Genomic DNA, 27,655 nt, shown 5'->3' with positions numbered 1-27,655 from the left:
TATTTATAATGATGGTAAAGTTGAATATTTAAGAGCTTCCATGGAAATCGTTGTACACTGTTGTTTTAATAATCTGGTCTAGTGTTGGACACAGAATGAACAAAACAGACACAAGGTATTTAAAAAGATGTAAACTGATTTATTCAGTCATCAGGCCATCACATCAACCCTATACAGCCGAACTATCAGAGCATACGGTTATTGGTTAAATAGGCATTTATAAATAGACTGTACATCTGTAAAATAAATACTTCGCTATTGCGTATTATAAGTCACTTGGTGTTTTAAGGTTTTTGTTCCAGCTTTCAACTGTCTTCTGCTAAGTGCTACAGGTCATGCAGTGTGAGAGATAACACACTAACTGGTGATCTTGCAGTAAACGAAAAGTGCAAGCACAAATCAAAGGCAGCTCCTGTATCACATCTCTGTCTCTGCCAAAAAGCTCTCACCCAGTCCTGATGTCATCAGGACCATCTGGGAGCTGGAAGAGTCTGGAAGGGTCAGAGACAATTTGGTAAATGAAATGGATAAACATTAAGAGGATATACCAGCTCTGAACAACTAGTTTTAGTTTAGTAAAGGTCCTTTTTTAAAGTCATGGTACACCCAGAATTGAAATGTTGCCATACTCAAAACCCTTTTATTTGTAAACATTGCCTGGTAAACTACAAGCATTGTTTTCAGCTCATGGACTATATGTTAAATACTTTCTCGTTTGTAAGCTGCCTTGGACAAACCTGTCTGCTAAATGAATATATGAATATATTTACCTCAGAATTAAAAAAAACAATTTTTTTGTAGTTAAATAACATGATTGTAACGAGAGGAAGGTGAGGTGTAGCCGGTGGCGTGAGTGATAGTGGGAACCAGCCGTGCCCACACCAGTCCCGCATATCTCACGGAGGAGATCGGGAGCATAAGAGGACGAGCGACAGGACTAAGGACGAGAGAGGACCGGGCCCAGACATTTGTTTAGTTTGTATTTATGTTCTTGTGCCTTTTACTTCCGTGTTACTGTTTGTTTATTTTTTATTACAGTTTGTTTAAATGTTCGCCGGTTCCCGCCTCCTTCCTTCTTTTCAGGTGAACTTTGCTGCAGTGCTATTTTATTCTAGGCTTAATTCTTCAGTTCAGTTACCATATTGAGCATTTAAACTTATTTATTATACTTTTCATGTATTTTTTGTCATTTTGAAAATAAAAAATGCTCCTAAACCAAAAATCACACTTATGTTATCCAAATCCATATAATTGAACACAAAAAAAATATTGTGGCTGCTCTTTTGTATATATTGGAAGTAAATCTGGACTGGGTCTTTCGAGCTCCATCATAAATAAAAAAGCAACATGAAAGTGTCATAAATGTTGGAATGGAAGTCTTCTCAAGATGTATGATCATTTTGCTCTTTGTCAAAGTGAACACAGAAGTCAAATCATGGAGCCTTTATAAAAAATGCTTTGGATTCTTGTATGTGATGTAAACAAACATCCTTTATGTTAAACCTGATGCAGGGCATACAGATTTTTTTTTTTAATCAATTTGTAGTTTGACAGACCCAGTCATCTTTTATCTTCCATTAAAGTAAAAACTGACAATGATTTTGAATAACCTAAGAATGAAGAAATGATGATAAAGTGTCCGTTCTCGGGTGAACCATCCCTTTCAATTCTAACCTTACATTTAATCATTTTAGAATACACAGGACAGAGAACAACTCATAACCCGGCTGTTATTCGAAATCCAGCTTTCTATTTCACAAGTAGTACAGTATCTCTCTTTAAGTACCCCTCCCAAGTACCCCTCCCCGTGTCCCAGACTTTTAGAAGGAGTAGCTTCAGGACAGTCATCCACTCACACAGAGAAGAAGCAGAGAATCTGAATGAAAAACAGTCTTGAAGCGAAGAGAACAGGCTGAGAGAGTTTGAGACTGGGTCAGCCCTTACTGCTGTGGGGAACCCAGGCTGGTTTCTCTCGGGGGATGACGGAGCTACCGCGGGCCGCTCCGTCTTTATCTTCCTCCTCCTCTCCTTCTGAAAGCAGATCAGAGATTTGCTGCTGCAGCTCAGGGCTGATATCGTTCTCGGCTAGAACCAGTGCACGCAGGCAGGTGGGGTAGTTCTCAACCATGTCAAGGAAGACCTGATGACAAAGGAGCAAGCAAATGCGAGAGGTTAATGATCACGCAACATCAAGAATGTCTGTGGAAAGTAGTTAAAGTTTACTCAAGAGAGAGAGTGGATGAGTTGAAATACAATTTTGAAAGTACAGGGTTGTGTTTTACTTTTTAAAATTCTCTCATCATCCATTAACCCTTTTGACATTCAAAGCTTGTATATGGCTCTTTGTTCTGTGAAACACACAAGAAAGTATTTTTTATAAATGTCCCGGGGGGGACAACATATCTTCTGTGTTCTGCAGAAGAATGAAAGTCACAAAGGAGAAAATGATGACAGAATTTGTCCGTTTTGGAAAAACTTTCCCTTTAATGTATTAATCAGTTCAGATGCTTTTATTTAGAGTGATGTATGACACATTCAAGCTACACACTTTAGTAGTTTTTGTTCCCTGGGAAATAAACCTATGGCATATGTACCACTAATGCAATGCTCTTTGAGAACAGGAACAATAAATTATGCTAGAAATTTCCTTTCCTGAGTAAATTTCATCTTCAGGGACTATATCTTATTACTTCCTGCACTATTACTTCAGCTCGCTTTATAAATAAGGACGTGAGTCATGTGACTTATAAACTATAGTTAGTACGCAGGCAATCAGTTATGCAATGAAAATATGTTCTTCCTTAAAATGAACTGTCAATATATTAATTAATTTAATATATATTTGAAACTACATTGACCAATACATTTTTAATATATTATAATATTACAATATATTGAAAATGAAGAATTTTCACATATTGAAAAATGTAAGCTTTTGGTTCCAACGTATGGACATGTATATAGATGTATATATGAGTATAAATGTATAATTTAATTTATTGCATAATATTTCCCTGTTTATGCCCATATATTTTTATTTCAGAATGTCTGTGAAGATCAGATATAGACATCAGACATTTGCCAGTATAAAAGATTCTCAATGAGCAGAAAACAATTATAATCACAGAGACTCTTCTCTCACCTCTGTCTCCCTGCTGAGACAATGCAATTCAAATGCTTTTCAAATGCAATTCAAATGATTTTTAGCTAAAATGGTACAGTGACCCCTGGGGATAAAGTGCCCAGTGAAATCTGTCAAATGATTTTACACTCCCTGCCCTGAAAGCATCATCAAATCAGCCAAAATGTTCAATAAATATGAAATACATGTTGAATACTAGGACATGTTTGAAATTCCATTTCAGGTTGTAGACTCATCATTGCAGTGCATCATGAGATGGAATGTCTGCACATGTCCACTCAAAAGTGCACTAAGGGAATTGGGACTAACTTTATGAAAAGTCAAGATTACTGTTATGTGTTTTACAGCAAAGTAAAAACCAATACAAAAATAAGATATGCATATGATGTGATGAGAGCATCGATTATTTCACAGCCAGTCTTAGAACTTTGTATTTTACCTCAAAGACCATCTCTACATTCATTTACGCAAACATAAAAAACTGTTTTATGAACAAATAACCTGATTTGTAATTACAGACAAAATGATGGGAGAACACACAACAGTGAGGGAACTCTGCCCTCTAGTGGAGGTCAAAATAATCCCCTTCTATCAATAGACCTCCTGCTGGGAGCTTTAATTCCAGAGATAAAGATTGAAAGGTTTTAAGGCAATAGAGTCATCATGTGGATGACTCCTATGGTTTATAATATGTACTGTATATCTGATCTACATCTCTTTAATAAGAAAATAGTTATGTACAGTTATGTTTGGGCTGATACAATATCAGATTTTCACTAGATGATTATTGTAGTCAAAAGAATTCACGACTATACTGTCCCGATATCTATAGATTTTTTTTTAAATAAATAATGCTATCAGTCAAATGAAGAAACGTTTGAAACCATTGTGGTTCTTCAGGCAAAATTTGACATTACAATGCTAAATAATATATACTTATATGTATAATATTTTTACAATATTATGATATGTGAACATGAAGTATTAACAAAATATTGATGCTTCATGGTTCTTAATTAATGAATTTTAATATCACTGGTATATTGTGACCCCTAATGCATATCTTACCAACATATCCTATAATTCATCACTAGTATAAATAATTAAATGATCCACGTAAATTGTCAGATTAGTATCTGCAGTGTTAAATTTCATAATGCACTGAAAATGTGACTTATTTGTTTTGTATAATGGAACTTAATAGCATCAGTGTCCATTCACTTTCATTACATAAGCAAAGTGGCCGGGACATCCTTAACTTTTGGTTTTCATTGAAAGTAATGCTGGTTTAAAACAATATGAAGATTAGTAAATGACAGAATTATTGTACTAAATATCATCTACATATTGGAGTAAAATACAGCAACGATATATGAGTAATTACTTAATAAGACAATATTCAAAATTACCACTATAAAGTGTTTAATGACGTCATATACAGTATCTCTACCTGTGCTGACTGATTGGTGAGTCCAGTTCCTTCCAAATCCAGAACTTCCAGAGTTCTGCTGGACGCAACAGCGACGGCCAACATCCCAGCGATTTGATCCCCTGAAAACCACGACCAATGAGAAGTACTGATGCAGAGCAGTCAGGGTGAAATTGACATCCGTGTGGTGTTTTAAAATCGCAAGCCCTGCTGTTCTCTGAAAGCAACATTTGTACGCTTGGGTGACAGTTTGATTCACTGCTAGCAATGGTCAGCAAAATACTGTCAAAAAATATATACAGTTGAAAGAAAAAGTATGTGAACCCTTTGGGCTTACTTGGATTTCTTCATAACTCGGTCATAAAATGTGTTCTGATCTTAATCTAAGTCACAACAATAGAGAAACACAGTCTGCTTAAACTAATATCGCACAAACATTATACGTTTTCATGTTTTTATTGAACACAACATGTAAACATTCATAGTGCAGGGTGGAAAAAGTATGTGAAACCCTAGGCTAATGACTTCCCCAAGAGCTAATTGGAGCCAGGAGTCAGCCAAGCTGGGGTCCAATCAATGTGATGAGATTGGATGTGTTGATTAAAGCTGGCCTGTCCAATAAAAAACACACACCAGTTTTGAGTTTGCTGTTCTGAAGAAGCGTTGTCTGATGTGAACCATGCCTCGCACAAAAGAGCTCTCAGAAGACCTACAATCAAGAATTGTTGACTTACATAAAGCTGGAAAGGGCTACAAAAGTATATCTAAAAGCCTTGATGTCCATGTGTCCACGGTAAGACAGATTGTCTACAAATGGAGAAAGTTCAGCACTCCCTAGGCGTGGTCGTCCTGTAAAGATGACTGCAAGAGCACAGCGCAGAATGCTCAATGAGGTGAAGAAGAATCCTAGAGTGTCAGCTAAACACTTACAGAAATCTCTGGCACATGATTACATTTTTGTTGACAAATCTACAATAAGGAAATTTCTCCTGACCGTTGTGCAGGTCTGATCTGCAACTATAGGAAACGTCTGGTTGAGGTTTTTGCTGCCAAAGGAGGGTCAACCAGTTATTAAACCCAAAGGTTCACATACTTTTTCCACCCTGCACTATGAATGTTTACATGTTGTGTTCAATAAAAACATGAAAACGTATAGGGCCCTATCTTGCACCCAGCGCAATTGACTTTGTACACCGACGCATGTGTCATTCCTATTTTGCAACTGCGCAAAGCGCGCTTTTCCCTCCACAGAAGCACGTCGCTAAACTAGTGAATGAACTTGCGCTCCCTGGGCGGTTCAGCGCAAAAAAGGAGGCGTGTTCCGGCGCAAACAATCCCTGGTGCTATTTTGTTGTTCCATTAAACAATTGCGCCACTGACCAGAAAAAACCAGTCTAAAGTCAGTGGCGCGTTGCGCGTTGTTCATTATGCTATTTTAAGGGCGCATCCTTGACCATAATGTATAGCGTGCACAACGCGCATACACTTTGCTCATGTAATCTACACAGATGCAACAGTTATTTTTGCAAATCATAAATTGTTACACTAAAAAAATATTAACACATGAGATGACGGAATTCATTGTGGTGTGCCACGAAGATGTGAAAAAATAGGCATAAATCTAGCTTACAAATTATTCAGGCTAATTGTAGTAATTAAGGATCAGACCTGTTTGCCCAATAGTGGCAATAAGACATATATGTATATAAGGACATCTGACAAATTGGTTTGTCCGTCAAGAACCAGGAAAAAAAATTGACTGAAAAACTGAAAAAACTGAAAGACTGAAAAAAAAGACTGTGAAATCACCTTTACCATAATGTAAGTACATTAAAAACCTTAGTCTTCAACTTACCAGTTAAGTTGAGCGTGCTCATATTTTTGCGCCTGGTAAATACGCCATAATAATAGCAATCCATAATGGAACTTGCGCACCTGCTTTTAAAGGGAATGTTGGATGACGCTCTGATTGGTTTATTTCACGTTACGCCCAAACCACACCTATGAATAATGAAGCTACTTCAGACCAACCCATTTTAGATTTGCGCCGGGCGCAAGAGCCATTTATCCCGCCGGGAAAATAGCAACAGCGCCGAGACCCGCCCACAAAGTTACTTGCGCTTCGCGCTTTGACACTTGCGCTTCAGATCGTTAAAATAGGGCCCATAATGTTTGTGCGGTATTAGTTTAAGCAGACTGTGTTTCTCTATTGTTGTGACTTAGATTACGATCAGAACACATTTTATGACCAAGTTATGAAGAAATCCAAGTAAGCCCAAAGGGTTCACATACTTTTTCTTTCAACTGTATAGCCTATACTGTATATAAAAAACATATCTATGCCGTCCATAATACTACAGTGAAAGACTTGCTTCTTGCAGAAACGTAATAATTTATCTGTGTATTAGGGATACATCTACACCTTAATCCTGGGAATTAATGTCTGGTGAAAATTGCTCACCCAATGGATTGTAGTCAAGGTTGAGGACCCGTAACTGTGAGCTGTGAGCGACTGCGACGGCCAGTCGAGCCCAACCCTGAGTGCTGATGGCTGGGTTTGCACTCAGTGTCAGCTCCTTTAGCCCTGTACAGTATTATTCATCACATACAGTAACACAAAAACATCATTAATCCATAAGAGCAATCAGCGATTTGAGAAATCTCAATTTGTTTAAAGGAACAGCATTTGTATTTGTTACAAACACACAGTATAGGATCATATGTCAGTTATATACCCAAATCGCCCAATATTATAACATTCTCAAAGTCATAATTTTACAACAAATAGACAAAAGTATAACAAATGTTATGTCATTATAAAGTATTGTAGCCTGGATAGATACACAATAGAAGAACGGGTATGAATTGTATTAAGAAGATTAGGAAAATGTTTTGCTCTGATGTGAGGTTCATTCTTAATGAAGTCCATACTTTGATTCCATTATTATAGTACCATCTAGGAGGATAATGGTTGACCTGTTTTTTTGCGAAAGTGTTAAGTTTACAGTAGGGGTGTAAACAGATTGTTATACAGAGCGCACTAAGGGATTTTATCAAAAACTATGTGGTGCTGTTTAATCCAGTAGTGATGTTATGATGAAAGACCCCTTTGTAGACAATGAACATACAATTACATATGATATTCATGTCAGTTGTTGTGTTTTTGCATCCTCCTCTCTCCTTTTCTGTCTCTGCCTTTTCACAGCTATTATAATACTATATTATATATTATAATACAAACTTGATTTCTCAACACCTTCAATATATTATAAACTGTATTGTTTAATGAATGTGTGAGTGTTTACTGGTTAAGTTGTAATATTGTACCCGATTTGGCTCCGTCTGGAGGCAGCATGCCACATATGAGACGGACAGCCTCATCTCCCAGCATGCAGTCCCCCAGGTCCAAGGACACGAGTGAGGGGTGAGTGGAAAGGGCTCCATTCAGGGTGACCAGTCCTGCATCTAAAAGCGGAGTCCCGTGTAGACTGTAAGGGCACAGAAAGAGTGGACAGAGATCCAGGGACATCACATTCTAGATTCAAAGTCACTGCTTGCAAACCAGCCAAGAAATCGGGTTTCATGTTCCATAAACTTAGGCTATATGTAAATTAAATGCAGCATCAGAGATGCTTTAAACTTTCTAGTGGCGTGACATTAAGCTCTTGTTTTAAAAAATATGAGAATCGATTAACATTTTGTGCTGATAATTGCAAATAGAGTTGAACAGACTATGGAAATAATGGGCCAATCACTATTTAGTATGCAAACAGATGCAAGAAAGAAGACCATTTGCAATTTAATCTTAAAATATTATAACACTACTGTACATCCCAGAGAGTTAGAATTGGACTACTGACATTCTTACACTGCATGCTAATGGTAGATTTTAATGTTTAATTTCACAGACAGGACCTAGATTAAAGGGATATTTCAGAGGCAACAAAATGTCCCCATGTTTAACCCCCCTAAGGCATCCTGAGTAAACTTGAATTTCTTCTTGAAGAATAATGAGGTCGAAAATATAATACGACTTATCAATTTACTTCCAAGCGGTAGAATTGGAGTGATTTGGTGACGATTTTTTGAAGCTCCAAAAAGTGCATCCAATCGTTTAAAGAACAGCTTGACTGTGGTCTTAACAAATGTCTTCTGAAGCGAATCGATGCGTTTACGAGAAATATCAATATTGACAGCGCTATTAACGTTGATGTCTAGCTTCCGTTATCCCTCTGCTGCGCTGAACCTGGGGCTTGTTTTCCCGGCAAATGACGTAAATTCCGGTTACGAACAAGGCATTTTTCGTTTCGTTCCAAAAGGTTGCCGTCTCCTCTGCGCGCGAGCTTTCATCGACGTCATTTGCTCTAAAATCAAGCCTCTGGTTACCGCGCAGCAGAGGGATAACGGACATCAACGTTAATAACGCTGTCAGTATGGATATTTCTTTTAAACAAACCCATAGATTCGCTTCCAAAGATCTTTGTTAAGACCATGGAGCCATGTCGAGAAGTTCTTTGATCGATGGATTCATTTTTTGGAACTTCAAAAAATTGCCCCCCATTCACTCCTATTCTACCGCTTGGAAGCAAAATGATACGCGGTATTATAACTCTTGACTTGCCTTGAGGGTGAGTAAAACATGGGGACATTTTGTTTTGCCTCTGAAATATCCCTTTAAGGCAGGAGTAAGCTTTGGTTAAACTGGGACATTAAGGTGGGGGTCCACATCCAGGTATGTAGGGGGACCCGGTAAAAAATGTTTGTATATGGGCCCAGAGCAGACTTGCTGATTGGACAAAACTGTGTAGGAAAGCGACAGCAAAATAGCAGGTGGATTGAGGGAAAAGAGATCGCCAAAGGACCACGAGCTGAACTCGGGTCATTGTTCATGGCGGGGACATGTCAGCCGCATTTCAACTTTAAAACTTTCACTAAAAAATGTGTTTATTTACACAGTAATAATAGCACTCCTAAGACAAAATTTGACTGGAAAATGCATTTGGCCTAAATTGATAACAAACATTTGTGGAGGATAAAATGCATTTTAATATTTTCTAAAGATAAATATAATTGAATGCTATTGTGCTATGTTGACATGGTGGACTCTAAATGTGTTTAAAGTAGTTTAGTATGTTGCTAAAAAGCATCTTAGGAGTTCTGGGATCTCCTAGGATTTAAGAAATCTGCTGATTTAGATACTGTACGGGGTTGGAAAACATAATATGAATGCCCATAAGGGTTAATATTATTTGTGTTGGCTCGTGGGGAAAAACAAACCTTACGATATACTGTGTAGGTTGCATGTCAAAACAAGGTTTTAAACAAATTGCGTTCAACCGTGTTTGGGGATAGTATAAAAAATGTCTTCTCAGAACGACTGTTTTGTGTTCTTAAGCGCAATAGTCTCCAAGAATTTGACAAGAGTGAGAAGCGGTTTTCCTACTTCACTTTCTAAAGCAACTGCAAGATGTTCTGAGGGATGAACGGTACAATATTACACTGGAGAAGATAAGTATAAAACTGGTGTATGAAGGTTTGAAGCTGTATTAAAAGCAAATGGTGGTTCAACACCCAATAAGAGACCCCTGTCTTAACATTATTTTGTCCAACCCCTAAACGTTCTTTCAATGTAAGTCTATGGATTTCATCATCTGTCAGTCAAAAAACACAAATCTACACCATAAATCTAGGCAAGCATTCACAAACTCATGGGCTACCACAATACTAAAGTGGGTTTGAACATAGTTTGCCGTGTTTATAAACAAAAGCAATGCTTGTCTTGTCAAACAGCCCTGAAACAAGACAAATTCAATACTGTAACTGAGGGCAGCTTACAAGAGGGTCTGTATGGATCTGTTAGCCTTCAGCGCATCTGTCAGCTGTTTCGTCCGGTTGATGGTGGACACCACGCCGAGGTTCAGGTTCAACTGAGCCAGTGAGTGAGACTCCGCCACACCACGACACACACGGCCGAAGTCTCGATCGGACAGCTGACAGCCCCGTACAGACAGAAGTCTCACACTGTTCTCCTTCAGGCTCTCGCATATATCCTTGATTTCAGCTCCGGACAGCGCCTCTCCCGTGATCTGAATGGACCCCGGAAGCATCGCGGCGGTGTCAGGCTCGACTAACGGCCCGGCTGGACAGCATTACGGATCCTTTAAGAGATGTCCTACAGTATCCACATTCTCCAACTTACACCAAACAAAACGCTCTTATAAATCGACCACACAACGGCTTGTGCAACATATATCGTTTTAGAAACAGAATAGACAACGAGCGATGTAAGCTCAGCAGCAGTTGTTAAAGTTGTGGTTCCTCCGTTGTCTCCACCGCACTGACATCATTTGCCATCGACTGAAAAAAGAGCACGGGTGCGCATTTTCTAACGCAGCGTGTATGCCAGCACATCAGCTACAGGCTCACATAAACGTGGAAAGGTGTGGTGCTACTTCAGCGTTTTGTATCTTCAAGCTTGACGTTTCTCTGTGCTTCAGTCTTTGCAGCATCGAGGTGAATACGATGATCCTGCGATAGCCTGCGTTTGTACTTGCGGTTTAAATGGACACCCAGATGATATCTGCGTTTAAATGCTCAACTAACCCACCACCACCATCGTCATCACCAATACACTGACAGTTTATTGTAGGAACACCTCTTGCAGGCTTTAGGTAATCCCCTTGACAGCTGATTGTGGGATTGGCTACAATATGTGTGCTCGGTGTGTATAGGGGAAAATGGGCGAGCCGAAATATGTTGAGGTAGTGAACATCTATTTTTGTGAATAGTTGATTGATTGGGGTATGAAGGTCCAATGTCCAATGCATTATAAATATATAAGAGCTGTGGAAGAAGATCTGTGGTTATCCCCTGCCTTACCCTTACTTAATGGTTCATTGTAGTAACCATATTTTATTTTATTTGTATTGTAAGAGCATTACAAAAAGTTTTTTACTTTAACCATTATATTTGTTGTAACTGTATGGTAATCTATCCACCAATATACAATTTTATAATAAATCCATAATTCATTCACCTAAAGGTTTGCAGGTGGTAAATGTTTATCGGCATTGGCTACACAAAATGCAATTGAACACTCCCACCATGAAAAAGCCCATGAATAATGTATTGCGCATTAAAAAAAGATATCTGTGTAAATTAGTTTGAAACAATATTTCAAACAAATTAACATGGATATTTAAATTGAAATTACACACAATATTACGTTGACGTAATTACAAACATTATTAAGTTCGCGCAACTCATCGAAGTTGAATTAGTTTTACTTAATTCAATAAATTTCGACATTGTCTATCTCTATAAGACTTGTAAATAATGTATTATTTGGCTCTTTGTGGATGTCACCTGTCTTTCCCTCAGCAACAGGATTTTCAGGTGGATAGTATAACCAATTGTACCCACAGCGTCTCTTGTTGCATGGCCATATCTTTGTGACAGACTTAGTGAGAGCTGGAAATGTGAACCCAGAATGAAACAAACACAGTTAATTCCCAATGTAGCTCACCTTAACGCACCTGACCATTGCAATTATATTGAACTTACCTATTTAGGAATGAAAGCTGTCTGGAAAATGCTGTCATTTAGTCACCTATATGATTTCAAAAACACAAACATTATGTCTTCTATGTGCGCCATTGTGATTGTTTTGTATGATAATTACCAACATGTGTTGTGTCTATGAAAACCTTGAAATCTTATTTTTACTTCCAAATACCCCCAAAAATTGTAATCTGGTGTAAACGATGACAATTATTTTTAAAGGCATTACAGAACAAATGTACGTTAATGTAATAAAGATGCATTAACTCTTTACCCTTTCCCATACAAATGCAGGGCCTAATGCCAAAAATAAGCACAGCGTGAGCTTTAATTCCTTTATTTTCTCTTTACAAATACCTTTTAAATAGGAAGATCACATGAAAATGATAGCATAACGAGAGAGCACTTCTAACCCTCAACCAGAGCTTTAAATAGAGACAGCACAATTGCTGCTTAAAAAATGAATAAGAAAAAAGATCTCATGCACCATAGATTTCTCTCATCCTCAAATAAAATATAATTACAGTTCTCCATCTATACACTGTGCCTTCAAATCAAGACAGGATTTATCTGCTAGTCCTGATGAAAACCTCCTCTTCAACTGTGAACAAAAGAACTTAAGCAACAAGATCTAAAAGCAGAACAAGTGTTGTGTCATGTCATTTGCTGTAGATGAAACCGTTTGTTTGGACAATCGACTGGAAAGAGCTCCGTTTATGTAAGAGCATAACAATCCAGCTGCTATTAATTGCAGAAACATTCTGAAGGATCTTTTTTGTCATTAGTATTAGCATCTTAAAGAAATGTTTATTTGTTGATGAGATAAATGGTTTTATCCATAATCTGAATAAACCGTCTAACAGTAGTAGGCCTGTAAAACCTTTGCAACAAAAAATATTTAAGAAAAGTGTAAAGTGATGTGGACAGCATGTCAAAACTGTTGTCTCATAATAATATGAGCCACACAAGTCATCTTGAGCTTAAAGTGTCCCTTAAAATGACTTTGACGGTACCAGGATCTCTTTAAGATTTAAATGGTGCTCTATAGAAACTGTCCTGACCATACATACATACATACACACACACTAAACTCACACTGGCCTGTGTGACCACCCAGATGGCAAATCTATAGTCACTGTGTCTGTACAATTGCAGCTATCGTCTTTATGGTTGCATTTACAACAGTGTTTGCAATAATGGGAACATCTCTGGCCACTCTCTGAATGGGAGGAATGTTGGGTCCTTCCAATGTATCCAGAATACCTGCAGACACAAGCAAAAGACTGTCCATCAATTTCCAATAAAAAGAAAAATGACAAAACTGATTTAGAAATATCTAAAAAACCCATTGCCCGTTTACAGGACCGTGTTTCAGACACATGAACATTTTCAAACTGGCCTCCTTTTAAGCTGATGATCTGAAGATAGAAAGGACTGAAAACACACTAGTGTTCAATGGGTCTAAAATTAGATTAAAGGAAGGAAACTCAATTACTAAAGGTCACAATAGTGCCAAGAAGATATTCTCATGTACCGGCTCTTCCAATATATTTTTGCTCTAAGGGATTAGCACACTTAATATAACTAAACTTATTCCATTCATTTAGTAAATTTAATTTTGTCTAGCAGAGATACAGACAAAGTATCCTTGGGTAAAAATGTCACTTCTCTGCTTGGCAGAGCTATTTTGAACAGATAATTACGGTACTATAATTAATGATTAAGTATCATTCTTTATATTGGTGACAGTACTGCACGTGCTTCTTATATCTCACCTTCAACCATCTTATGGTAAGCAAAGTGCAAGTAGAGCAGAAAGAGCATGTGCAGAGCAGCCAGGGTGCCACACAAGATGAGCCGAGGAGTCTGCCCTACTGTACGGGAGATCAGCACAGCCACCTGAGAGAAAGACACATTACCATGATACTGAGATTATACATGACTGCATTTGACTATTTATATCATTTAAATAAAGGTATATTTGGACTTTACTTACCATGCGGAGTGTAGAGAGCCCTCCAATAGCCAACCAAAGAAGGTAGAAGAGCGAGTGAAAGTGGACGTTGTAGGTGATGAAAAGGACCACACAGTGGCCAAAGAGACCATAACCCTGAAAACATAATTTAACAATGAGGCGCTCCTCAACTAAAAGCTAAAATTGAGTCATTCATTCATCTTCACATTGTTAAAAACATAGCAAAGGGGAAAGACAGAGTGTGAAAGTAACAAATCTCAGTGCTTTTGGTGTTTACAATGTAAGTGGACAGTTTCTATTTTTTTAGCATTGAGGGAACTCAGACCCCTTGTTCTTTACAACACAAAACCACAAGAATGGTCTATGCAGCATTGGATTATGGCGATTTCTCCGTCATATACTTCGTTCAGGGTACTTACTAGCAAAGACAACATCTGCAGCATAGTAATCTGAGCATTGCAAATGTAAGCAATGAAGTAGATGAAGGAGGAGACTCCCAACCAGTATCCAAAACAGGTTCCAATGGCAGTCCCCATCAGGGTTCCCTCTCTCTGTTTCAAGAAATAAAGAAACGCACAGGTCTGATGAGCAGAAATATTGTTCAAACTCAACATTAACATGAGGGATGACATTTTTGCTTACAGACAAATCTGGTGAACGTTAGAATGTGTTTGGCTTACGATGACAGTGTCTGATGTCTTCATGCCATGAAGCAGAATGGCCACCATTGTGAACACCAGCATCAGTGGTCCATACAGTTCTCCAGCAACTTTCTAAATTTAGATTGCGCAAAAAGTGCTTTATGAAGCTATATCATAACATTAATTAAAACAACATGCGTATTATAAAACCTTGCAAGCATGTGGCCTCTTAAAGGAGATCACCTGTACATAAATGTGATAATATTTCAGTTAATCAGCTCTGACAAGCAGCCTCACCTGTGGAAAGTTGATCACTCGGACAGGTATCAAAGATTCAATCAACCTGTGGATTAACCATGTTTTAGAATCAGTGGTAATGTTTTAGCCAATTTTGTGAAAACATTGCTAAAAACACGTGCACCTCACCGGCTTCTGACTTGAATAGGTTCCACATCAAAGTACGGTCTGAGGATGTCAATATTAGCATACAGGTTGAAAGCTTTCGAGGCCTGACGCTTTCCTGCCTGCCATACCTGTGTTGATAAAAGAGATACACAGATTATCAGTTAAATGCTCCTTTTAGGCCCACACATTCTATCTCTGGACACACGTGTCCCTCTTTCCGTCTCACCTCATCAGCAACCTGTCTGCCCAACTGTCCCTTCAAGCCCTTCATGCCGAGGAACTCTCCATCTTCTCCAGTGTCCTCCTCCGTAGCTTCTGCATCGGCTGTCACCTCCTCCTCCTCCTTCATGGACTGATGGATCTCCCCCATATCCTCAAAGCTGGATCCAGAGGTGTCGTCCATATTCTCCATGTCTATCACTGCAGAGTTACTGCCCTGGGGTTAAAGTTCAAACAAGTCCTGGTTTAGAGTAGCTCAAACATACGTTATGATAATTGAGGATGGGTTACATCATCACATTTTTTTTATAATTTGAACGCCACGTGAAAACGAATAAGGTAATTATTCAGTACTATAACCAAAGTATAACCTATTGTTGACTATCTGTAAATAACCTCTGCACCAAGATTGGGTAAAGGTTAGGCCAAACAAAAACTCGATAAGGAGAACAATACACGCATTTCAGATGTTATGATCATTTCAATGATACAATTAAGGACTAGTTTAGGTAAATTACCTGGATAATGTTGTCATCAAATCCGCCCCATGGTTCCGTGTTCGTGTTTTTACTTCCTTGAGGTTCCGACATTGTTTAGCGTTAACGGTAACAAACCGCGCAGAGACGTTAGCTTCGAGACTATCAATGAAAATGACACAACCTAAACCTGCAATGTTGTGCTCATTGTCCTTTAATTTAAACACTAGATTTTTTTGCAATATTTTTAGGATTCTTTTGCCAGCTGTACAACGCTAGCACAGGACATGTGACGACATATTCTGACGCAGGTTCCGCTAAATTTCCGTGTTGTTGAAAAAAATCACACACAATATTTTAATAATAATAATTTGATTTACCACAGTAAGTATTAAAACAAGTTTATAATATGTATTAGGTATCCATGTATAACAGTAAAATAAACATTGTTTTTAAATTTTAAAATCAACATTTTAAAATAAAAGTCATGTGATTAAAATATTTTACACATAAAAACTGTCATCTCACGTCTATTAACATTAAAACTAATATTTCAATAATTTCAATAACTTTTTTTATACAGAAAATAATCTTCAGCAATAATAACAAAGTAGAAATAAGATGTAAACAGTGTTAAATCCTTCTGTTTGCACTGGTGTCTGGTCACCACGGGCTTTTTTTGTTCCCCTCTACATCGCACCTTTTCCCCTCAACATCAATTTATGATATTAAGTTATGTTCATCATTGTTGTGGTGTCACGTAATAGTGTTTTTATTATTACAAAGGAATATAATATAGTATGTTATGACACGTCTTTAGGATGAAAACATCTTCTATTTGGCATAATATTTTTAGCATGAATTATTATTTTAACACATGCAATGATGGGATAAAACTTCCGATTTCTAAATGTTTCTTAACTGGGTAAAATCAAATGTATAAAATACAGGAAAATGGTGCCCAATGAAGCAGTTTGTGCCTGCTGTTAGCTACGTTGATGCTAGGAATAATCAATCTCTTTCATAATCCCAGTTAACTATCAGGTATATTTATTACACCCCAAAATATAAAATAATGCATTTTGTCACATTATGTTGTCCTGTGCCATTGCCCAATGCGAAATGTTTATTTCATTGCTTAGCCTTATTATTTTGCATAATTAAATAAATTGTTTGGGGTATTTAGTACATCTTTATGTAAGTCAAGGTCCAAGGGTTTTTAGTCGTTTGATTGTTTATTCGCCACTAGACGGTAGCACCATTTCAGTTGAGACAACATGGGGCACGAGGAGACAGAAAGTATCGCGAGAACGTGACGTCAAATTACGCGCTACCTGGCTCTTCTTTGACATTAGGCTTGTGGATATTTTACTGCTTTAGGGGATTAAACACTTCTCCTCAAGGATTTAATTTATTAATTCCTTTTACTTGAATTTCAACTGGCGTGGAAGTTTATACAGCAGGAGTGCAGGTATGTACATATCTGTACTTTGTAGTGAGACGTGTTTTTGGAGCTATAACTTCACTGCTAGCTAATGTAGCAGCGGCGGGGCGTTGGAATGTGAATCTGGGTCAGAGGTGCACGAGCCCTGTGTCTTTATAACCGACTTTCTTCATTGGTGTTGTTGTTGTATGTTGAAAACCATAAAGGCGAGTTCCAAGTATATAGAACGTTTTCATGTAATTCTGTCAATTAGAAATATTTTTTTTACGAATTGAAATGTAGAGTAGTGATGGGTTTTTGCAGTGCGTTATAAAGGGGGCTACAGACGTCCGACATTTAGGAGATGTTTTCAGTGTCCGTTTCACCTGTACAGTTTTTGTTCATTTGTACTTACAATCGGTATAAATAAGGAACCATTTTTCATATCTATACAATTTTGCACGCAATGTAAGATTGGTGGAAACGCTCTATAAAGCTTTGGAAAGTATTATTTCATAAACGGTCTTGTAAAATGACAGTTCAGATATATAGACGTCATTAAAATAATTACGTCACAATGTTGTACATTAATAATACTTGAGAGATTTGTATTGGAAACTTGCATTTTTAGTACTAACAACATGTATAATGCATATATATATTTATATATGTGTGTGTGTGTTTTACTTTCAGATAGGTATTTTTATGGCATGCTGACATAAAATGACAGCTATACTTTTGTAACTTTTGAGCAATTCCAGCATTATTAATGTTAGATTTGTAGTCAAAACATTCTATTATTACTATATATTTAGTATTGAACCATCCGTATTTTCATAAAACCCTGTTGATATAGTCTAGAGATCAGAAAAATATGCATGTGTTTTATTTTAGATGAGGTAAATGCATGCATTACAGTGAAAAAAGGATGTTTTTGAGACAACATGGGCTATTCTTGGAGTTCAGTGAATTAAAATAAATATAAAAACCATGAGCAATAATAACCAACAAACGAAGAAGAGATGACTCTTCACATTTTTATTATAATATTTATGTGTGCACTTCTAAGAAATGGATGTGATGATTCTGAAAGCTGCACTTCTCACTATGGCTTTTGTACATCGTTAAAAAATATGCTTTAAAACTTTAACAGGGACCTCATATGGGAATTGTTACCTCCAAGTATCGACCTCTGGGATATTAGTTTGGTAAATACTTGACATTTGGATAGGGCATGGCCGATCCTGATTACCATGGATCGTTATCGCCTCGATACGGACATTTTTTGCTGGATCGGTTATTAGAAGTGGAGAGAATTATTGATGAATGGGACTTTGGGACGGTCGCTTGGTACATTACCACTTACCCTAACCCTAACGGTCGGTTGGTACATTACCACTTACCCTAACCTAACATTTGTGTCCGAATTTTCCGCACGATTAAAAAAAACGACCTCACGATGTGTCATCACATTTACACAGTGCATCCGATATTTTTGTCTTTCATAAAAAAGTTTGGACTGGTTTTCGATCTCTGGATCTTTTCTCATCCGTAGCAGGCATTTTGAAAGGCGTTTTTAACAATTCATAGACACCGTACAAATGAGCGCCAAATACAAAGAAAGGCATGCGAACATTTCGGACTGTATTTGCAAAGACCTTAACCCTACCCATACCGCTGAAAGAAAACGGACATATCACTAAACTGAGTCAGACATCCACTAAGACAATGGAATGTGCCGATGGCTTCTATGTGTAAAGTGCCATGCCACTCTGTTTTAATACCGCTACCGCAGAAGTGGCGGGACGATTCAAAATCCAAACCTGTGCTGAATAATATTATCAAGCTTTAAGAAGGATAAGCTATTAGGAAACCGCTGTAAGAGTTTTCAAACGCTAAACAGTAGGACTACCTAATTGAGTTTGGTGTCATTTTGTGGGATGATGTAAATTGTACAACGATAAATAATAAACTAAGAGTAGCTTTTTTACATTTTACACATCGCTTTTTTACGTTGGTATTGACACTGACATCTTTTACACACTGAGTTTGATGCCAGTGATAGCAGAAGTTATTTAAAGACATTCAAGAACAAAATCAGTTACAGTTCGTTATTCCTAATTTTTGCTGCTTTGTAAAGTACAAAAGTTACCATTAAGGCAGAGTGCTCAGTGCCCGTAAGCTATCCGTGTTTATTTTCATTGAAAATCAGCTGAGTCGTATGTTGCGCGTCCCCTTACACTGGCCCCATTGGCGGTGTACGTGCGGAATGAGTCGGCACTAGTGTAGGCCGGCAGTCTGTAGATATCTTTGGGCAAGAAGTGCTTGCGTGTACGATGACGTAGAGTGCGTCGTGGAAAGAGACTGCTCTGCGAAATCGTGAGAACAATACGACTTTAATTTTTGACAGTAAACGAAACGACACATTTGGATTATAACTCGACCGCTATTGTATATCTCTTGATGGACAAGACGAGGTAGGAACAGAATGTGCTTTGTTAGAATTAAAGGGAACTGAAGTCATCCGGTGTCTTTGCTTTATGTCTGTAAGATGGCTTTGTGTTTGGAAAACATCTTTAAAACCTATTTTGATGGCGTCATTTTTGACAATAAATGTTTGTTTTGTTATTGTTACCATCCGAAAGGAAACATTTGTTTACATTAGCTTATTTTGGTATTATATTTTAAACGTGTCTATACGTAAACTGATGGCTTTTATGTTTTAGTATTTTAGACCATAGTCGTAATTTATTATTTCTAATGCCCTTAAAACATAGTTTTGGAAATGTGCCTTTTCTTTAACCATTGCGTTTTTCATGCAAGCCATGCAATGCAATGCAATTTTCTTCTGAGAATACTATTACATGTGAAATGGGAACTGTGTTAAATGTGGCTAAATGAATCGGCTGTAATTTCTCTGGTTTGTGATGTATGGATGTGGTCAGGATAGAAGGCTCTAGAGCTAGGGAAAGACTTCCATTTTGTTCTGTGCACCGAAGCTGTAAGATATACTTGTTTTAGGTAATTTAGATGGCATTATCTAAACCTTTATTAATGTTGCATCTAAATGAGGCTTTAAATAAAGATCCACTAAACCAGTCGTCATGATGTTCGCTTCAGTTAGACAAGTTACGCCTGGTTCTGTTGAAGGTTTGCTCCACATATCATAGTTTCTTGGCCTTCAGATGCTGTCAGCTGTATATTATATTGCACTTCACGTGTTTCTAACTTTGGCGGGCATGTCACAGTAACACTGGGATATGTGAAACCTGTCAGAGAGGTTCTGGGTCTGAAAAATACTTCGGGTTTACATATGACAGCAACTCTTTCTGTTCATGTCAAACTGACACTTGACAAATATTGCCACCGCATAAGGCAATACAATATGTGCAGTTAAGTGCTATAGTAGTACATTCTGGAATTGTTTTTGCATTTATTAAACAGTTACTTGATTATGAATTATTAAAGCTTACTTTATTAACAGCAGTGTATCTTATATACCTAAATCGAGTGATTAGAGGTTTTTTAGCACAACTGATATAGCAGAAATAAATCCTGGATCTAGGTTTAGAACTAGATGTTTTATTAAAGACTGAAATGCCATATTTTACTTTTTACGGGGGTGTGTATATATATATATATATATATATATATATATATGTATATGTATATATATATATATATATATATATATAAATAGTATGTATATATATTTAAATAATATGTATAAATAAATATAGTTACATTTATCATCAATTTTATGCAATCAAACATCAGAAAAATAATACCACTAACTAAAATAATTGATGTTGCAGCATTGAATAACTCTTTGTTTAAGATTATAAGTCATTATTTGGGGGGCACAAAGCTATGCACCCTGCACAAAAGGGGGCTTTACAGCAAAAATGTTTGAGAACCACTGGTTAAAACAGTGCCTTGAGAATAGTGACAATGGGAATATGTCAGCTGATTTGTTTTTTATTGTACGCAGCATGTCACAAGCAGGGCAGAGAGAGAAAACTTTCCTCCGGCAGTGTATTCAGGCCCGAACCCAGTTAGAAGAGGCCATTGCTGGGGTCATGAAGGCTGAAGTTCAACTCAAGAGCAACTCCAGAGAGGTGAGTCACAACAAGAGCTTTGTGTACATTAATTTCTCGAACTAAAAATAGGTCAGTTATTTTTCTGTAATTTTTCTGTAATTCAAAGCTCATTGCCAGTTTTAAACATTACTTCTAGTGGGTGTGGAAACGGACATCTATTTAGCATTAGTTCATGAGTGAACTATGTGAGATTATGTTTTTGATTATATCACAAACATAAATCCATTTTACATAAACACATTTTAGTGACACAATTCATAATTGTTACCTAAACTGAGGTCATCTATGAAGAGATGAAGGATTGCTATACCACAGCTCAACATGTTAGCCCTGAAGAGGTGTTCACAATCGAGGTATTGTCTTATAAATAGCTTCTAAGATAAAAATAGGTATTTACACTAATTTAGCTAATATGTATTCTGAAACCCAATTGGAAGTCCCCATAATCTCTTACAACACCTGTATTTTTCTCTGATTTTGGTAAATAGAGACTTTGTTTCCATTAGATCATTGCAAGCATTGTTAAAGAGGTAAGGACTTGTTAACCACCTCTGCTGTTTTAAAAGAGCACCCGAGTCAATTCTCATAAAAGCCAGACCCACCAACTCGACTCCCACCTGCTAGGAGGCATGCGTGTATATAAATAGTAAGCAATATTGACTTTTGTGTCTGGTTGTTTTCAGGTGAAGTCTCAGCTGCACAGCTGTATCAGTAGACATCTGGAGATCCTGCGCTCTCGTGAGGTCTGGCTGCTGGAGCAGGTTGATCTGGTGGAGCAGCTCAAAGGAGAAGCTTTGCAACAACAGCTACAGCAGCTTCACTTGGTAAATTTACTTTGTTTGTAGCCCTGCCTTTATGTAGTTATTGTTTCTGAGAAGTGAAACCTACATCTTCGCTGCATTGCGGGGTTACGGTTGGACTTGCTTAATGCTTTTTTTTCTCTCTCTTGCTTCATGGTTTTTAATAGCTCAAGGGCCAGTTTGACATCCTCATTCATCAAATGGAAAGTTCAAAGAGTAACAATCCTGCCACCCAGCTCACCAACTGCCTGGAAAAGTAAGAACCAGCTCAACCTTTAAAAATGAAAGATTTGTGTTGAATACAGCTTGCCAAACTACTGTTTGTGGAAATAGTTTTTTGTGTTTTATTCTATGAAGATTCAGTGATAATTTACAGACGTGAATGTAAATTATGGTTTGGGATAGACGGAGGAGATTAACTAGAGCGCTTCTGTCTTGTCTCTCCAGGCTTTCTTCTCTGAATCTGACTCCTGATGAAACCCCAGAGATGAGCTTCCAAGCAGATGTCTGCGACTTGCGCAAGGCTATTACATCCTTTGGGACCATTTCCACACAGGTTTGTGAGAGCTAATGCATATTTGGACATTTGAGACTCGGTAAATGTACATTGATGGATATACATATACATATACATATACATATACAAGAGTGTCCATTTTATAAAATCCAAGTTTTTAAAGAATGATTGATGTGATTTAGACACAGTGTTGCTGTGCAGTGTGTATATAAATTATGAAAATACGGTGTCCTCATACCTTTGTTATAAATAGACTGTAAAAGGGCAGGGACTGAGTAGCCTAGACAAAGCTCATGCAACTCTTCCCCTACGTAAGCAGGAGATGTCACAGACCACCAACTCTCTTGAGAGATCATGTTTTCTCCAGGATTGCCCAGTTTCTATTAAGAGACAGGTTTGTTTTTAATATTATAAAACATTTTTTTTTTTTTTTCATCGTATCAGAATAGTTATTAGCTAATTCCGTTTACTCAGAAATTAGATGCTGAATGGGCAACACCTTTGGCTGAGTGGTTGTCAGGGAAGCGCCCGGTAACGAGTCCTCCTGTAGGACACCAGTTTAGCAAGAACCCCCAGGATTGGCTGCTTGCTTCTGAGGACTCTAAGGTATGCTGTTTATTCTTGAGGACATGTTGGAAATGTTGCTAAAAGCAAACCTTGAATGCTTATAATAGTTACAATTGAACCTGTTCGCAATGTGGACTCAGTTGTTAATATGGATTACGGTGCTTGTTTCTTACATTTAGCATTGGTATATTTTCTCCATACAGGAGGATCAAAAGGTACCCTCCTTTGACTTCCAGAAAGCTTGGGGTCAGCTCCAAGACCTAGAGTCATGGCTCGTGAAGGAGAAATCACCCGTTCGTGAGCGAACCTGCAGCGGCAGCTCAACCTTCTCCATTGAGATGATCGAGGAAAGTGACTTGAATCTGGATGATGTTGAAGAGGAGAACCAGCAGGAAAAGGGTGCAGAGGAAGAACCCCTTAACAAATGGCTCGTCACCCCTAATAAAGAACATAAGACCAGCCAAGTCTCCGATGATGAGCAGCGCTTCAAACAGATCATCAAACCCTTCTACGAAAGCTTTTCCCCCTCCGATTGGCTCCAGAAGTCTGACTGTGGCTCCTGCCGCTCCACGCGCGTGACCGCTGTAGAAATCGAGAACCTTGGGAATCTCAAGTGCCTAAAGACTCCTCCTCCAACCTCTACCTCCACCCCGACCACCAACCCAGAGTCCGTGGAGATGTGGCTTCAGAAGACCATCCCTCTTGAGACCCACTGCAAAGCCAATGAGACCTGTGCCAGCTATGCTCAATGTGTGTGCGATGACAGCTGTGGAAAAGAGGCCCTGAGCGCTTGGCTCCTCAAGAAAGAAGGCAGAGATAAGAATGGCGTACCAATCAATAAGAACACCACAAACAAAGCTTCCTGTCACCAGCAGGAGCAGGAACAGAAGGTTCAGGCCATCCTTGAGGCCTGGCTACATCCAAGCAACAGTGCCAAGACTCCTGTCCTGCCTGACCTGTCAGCCTGGGTGACCCCGCACATCAAAGACCCAGAGAGCTCCCCCACGATGCAAACTGATAATTGGCTTTTGCCAGCAAAGAAGATACCAAGCAAGCCAGAGAGTGAGAATGTGAATGAGCGAGATCGCAAAGACGTCGAAGAGGACAAATGGCTTCTACGCAAGCGGGTGAGTGCACAGGTGAGGCTTTGATTTCTTGATGTTTTAATACACACATATTATCTAGTAAAAAACAAATATTTCCTAAATAATAACTTTCTATGCCACATCATGGTATACGGTAATATGTTCCCAAATGTCTGAGTAATGTATATAGGTGGATATCTAGAGATGATTGAATTATTATATTTAATTGTATAGAAATAGTTGTTGTTCTTACAGTGCATAATTCATTTTAGAAAAGTAAAATGACAAAATATTGATTCATTATTTTTCCTGTTTGCAGGAAAGATGTGGTCTGCCCATAGTATGTGATCTATTCTCCTGTATGAAGCTTGGTGGGGATAGAGAGAAGTGGCTACATCAGGAATCTACATAGGTGAAAAGTAATATTATGAAAGCGAACACACCAAACCTCAAAAATTGTAAATTGTCAGAATAATATTCATTGAAACCATTTTCTCTTTTTTTCAGATATGAACACACCATTGCTTTGAGTTTCCTGTTTGTTGCACAATATTTGACTCCTTATGCATCTCATCTCTCGGATATGTTCTTTCTGGAGACTGATAGAAAGTGATGTGAGCCAGAGGTCTTGTCTTATACAAGAGGCTTGTGGGAGGATATCACAAAGGAGTATTTTATGCTGCGAATTTTCTGTCATTTTGCTTGTTATTGGCAGAATACAGTCAATTCAGGTGATTCTGTGGTGACCAATGTGTTGTTAAAATTCGCTAGTTTGATTTAAAAATCTTAAAAAAATGGACCAGATTGGGACATACAAAACAGAATTATTATTTTTTTCCCCAATGGGGCATTTTGGGAGGGGTTTGGAAAGTAACAAAACAAATCTATATTTTAATCAGTTATAACAGCTTTTGTATTATGTTTTAAATCTCACCACCTCCACATACGGAGGAAGGTGTACTCTACAGCATTGAGTGCTTTCCTCAACCATTACTTTTCTGAAAATATGAATATTTATGTAGAGTTTCGCTGCTTTATAATTTTCTGTTTCTTTGTTGGTTTTACGCTGCAGTTTATTTTACGCTCTTAGGGGTGGTTTCTCAGACAGGGATTATTTTAAACCAGGACTAAATCCAAGTTAAATTAGGACATTAAAGTAGTTTTTTAGAAACATGTCTTACAAAAAACATTACTTGTGTGCATTTTGAGAAAACACAATGGCACTGATATATTTTAATGTATGTGCAAATTGTTTTTGATCTGGACAGTTTAGGACTAGTATTAATCCCTGTTCAGGAAACCGCCCCTTAAAGTTAATTCACCAATAGAAACCAGATAAATATAGCAAAACATGCAGTTGTCAGTGGCACTGGAGTGTTAACTGGCCAAACGTGACTAGATGCAGCAGATTTTTTGAAAAAGGAAAGTCTTTCTGCTAAATCTGCATTTGAAACCTCAATACTGATATTGAATGTGTAGCAACGCTTTGTGATCCGTCCACCTTCACTGTTTGTGAGCAAGAACATTTCATCTCAGTTTGCCTATTTCTAATGCGTAATGGGCAGTGTGCCGTATCGTATGTTTGCTGTGTGGGTTTTCTGTGGTTAGGCATATATAAACGGATGTATCCTCTTTCACTTAGTAAAGGATTTGCTAAAAAAAATATACATTTAACAATTAAAAAATATTGAAATCATCTGCACAATATTCTCAATATTTTTTTCTTTTAGCCTACATATTAATGCAGGACTGCAGCATTGACTATATGTATTCCTTATACAAATATTGTTTTGATGAGCTCTATCTAATGCTGTGATCTCTGTTAACAAACTCTTAATAAATAAAATATATTTCTTCTTATATAACACGACTGTTTTATTTTCTGTTTGACAGGAAGATCATGTTTTGTTAACACAGAAGTTAAAACGGTACATCAACATGGGGAAATTTTGATTCATGCCTGAAGTATCACTATAACATTCAGAAAAGTGATGATTTAACAAAAAATATTGTTTGTACTGTATTCCAAAAGTCATAGAAATGTACATGTTGGTACTATATTCATGTGCAAAATTATTTCTGCCATCATTAAGTTTACATATATACTTCCATGAAATCATTCCAGGTCACACATCCTTTAATTTACATATAAAATAGAAAACACAAAAATGGATTGTAACTATATCACAGGTTTATTTTCAGTTACATTAATTTGAAATACTTTCATTCAGTTTGGTAAATGTACATTCATTTACTGTATGACTATACTGCTGGTTGGGCAATTAAGTCATAATGCAGGGAGATGTGCACTTAAGGATAAAGACACGTTCATAAGCAGTATTTAATGCACTACTCTACCTTTATAATATTCAATAAAAGAATCTTACTAAACACTCATTACTGTAGGCAACACAAACAATGTGCAACATTAACTAATGTTATGACCAATTGTCAAGTAATTTACAGCTAGGGAGAAAAACAACATGATGTAGCATACTTCAAGTGCTTCTTTTATAAGCCATAAAACATCCAGTTTAAGAATTAAAGGTCTCTGACTTGGGTTGGGAAAAGAAACAGAATTATGTTTGGAATGTTGAACCACTGACCAATGTGTCCATACAATTCTTAAGGTGACTTACTAGTGCGGGATCAGTAACAGGTTGGCGAACTTCCTTTCAGATGATTCCAGTTATTGTAGAGGGCATAGAGTAAAGAAAGTGTCAATCCAAAACATGCATGCAAGAAGAGAAATATTTGCACATTTATCCAAATTAATTTTATTTCAATATAATCACATATTTACTGCGGTTGCAGTCTCTTGATGAGGTCCTTGTTAATCAAACCATTAAAATCACAAAATAAATGCAAGCAAATGTGCCACTGATAGCTACCAAAGTTATTAAAAAAGTGAATTCATCGCTGTCAAAATAATTATTTGCTTCTTCAAATTTCATTCGAATGCAATCTTTAAATAACAAATAACAGAATAATGTCCCTGCTTGGATCAAAATTGGGATTAACACTAAATCAAAAATGTTTGTTGAAAATGTCACAGTCCTTCGACTTGTCTTGTGATGTTGGAATGAATTTGTCCCTCAAAAACTGAATTAAAAGAATTAATGAATTTGTCGCTCAAAAGCTGGTTCACTAAAACCTTTGTTGTGTTTATTGTAACAGTTAACATTTTCATATGCAGTTATCAGATGCTTAAGGCAACAGATTTTGCTGAATGAATTATTATTCTTTTGTAATGTTGACAAACAAGGATCTATTAATTCCAATTTTATATTTTTGTTGGAGCTTCATTTAATCTGTT

At 37.4% G+C, this 27,655-nt stretch overlaps 3 protein-coding genes across 10 annotated transcripts; 1 reads left to right on the top strand and 2 right to left on the bottom strand.

The window, feature by feature from the left end:
• Positions 1-146: 146 nt before the first annotated feature.
• Positions 147-11,321, bottom strand: lrrc73 (leucine rich repeat containing 73). Of its 2 annotated transcripts, none has more exons than XR_008908163.1 (6): positions 10,407-11,321; positions 7,899-8,059; positions 7,033-7,155; positions 4,593-4,693; positions 1,857-2,140; positions 147-491 (listed from the first exon to the last, which is right to left on the bottom strand). XR_008908163.1 is itself a non-coding variant. In XM_056760066.1 (6 exons), exons 1-6 carry the CDS (start codon positions 10,676-10,678, stop codon positions 418-420), a joined length of 924 nt encoding a protein of 307 aa, XP_056616044.1. In that variant the 5' UTR covers positions 10,679-11,321; the 3' UTR covers positions 147-417. The 2 variants fall into 2 exon arrangements, 1 of the variants encoding a protein (XP_056616044.1); XM_056760066.1 differs by having other exon boundaries at positions 1,948-2,140.
• A 1,131-nt stretch (positions 11,322-12,452) lies between these two features.
• On the bottom strand, positions 12,453-16,170 carry yipf3 (Yip1 domain family, member 3). Its single transcript, XM_056760766.1, has 9 exons — positions 15,890-16,170; positions 15,379-15,588; positions 15,174-15,280; positions 15,045-15,090; positions 14,787-14,879; positions 14,526-14,657; positions 14,128-14,241; positions 13,907-14,030; positions 12,453-13,394 (listed from the first exon to the last, which is right to left on the bottom strand). Exons 1-9 carry the CDS (start codon positions 15,959-15,961, stop codon positions 13,264-13,266), a joined length of 1,029 nt encoding a protein of 342 aa, XP_056616744.1. The 5' UTR covers positions 15,962-16,170; the 3' UTR covers positions 12,453-13,263.
• A 1,006-nt stretch (positions 16,171-17,176) lies between these two features.
• ncoa4 (nuclear receptor coactivator 4) lies at positions 17,177-26,204 on the top strand. Of its 7 annotated transcripts, none has more exons than XM_056761211.1 (10): positions 17,177-17,318; positions 21,262-21,388; positions 22,054-22,194; positions 22,338-22,426; positions 22,618-22,726; positions 22,941-23,081; positions 23,162-23,293; positions 23,458-24,393; positions 24,659-24,751; positions 24,847-26,204. In XM_056761211.1, exons 2-9 carry the CDS (start codon positions 21,263-21,265, stop codon positions 24,749-24,751), a joined length of 1,767 nt encoding a protein of 588 aa, XP_056617189.1. In that variant the 5' UTR covers positions 17,177-17,318; position 21,262; the 3' UTR covers positions 24,847-26,204. The 7 variants fall into 7 exon arrangements, with proteins under 7 accessions (XP_056617189.1, XP_056617188.1, XP_056617187.1 ...); XM_056761210.1 differs by lacking the exon at positions 17,177-17,318 and adding an exon at positions 19,544-19,747 and having other exon boundaries at positions 23,458-24,381; positions 24,659-24,758; XM_056761209.1 differs by lacking the exon at positions 17,177-17,318 and adding an exon at positions 19,545-19,747 and having other exon boundaries at positions 23,458-24,381.
• Positions 26,205-27,655: the final 1,451 nt, after the last annotated feature.

This window comes from Triplophysa dalaica, chromosome 11 (genome assembly GCF_015846415.1).
Source record: "Triplophysa dalaica isolate WHDGS20190420 chromosome 11, ASM1584641v1, whole genome shotgun sequence".
Classification (NCBI taxonomy): Eukaryota; Metazoa; Chordata; class Actinopteri; order Cypriniformes; family Nemacheilidae; genus Triplophysa; species Triplophysa dalaica.
The sequence above is the reverse complement of the archived record's forward strand: the minus strand, read 5'-3'. Positions and strand labels throughout refer to the sequence as shown.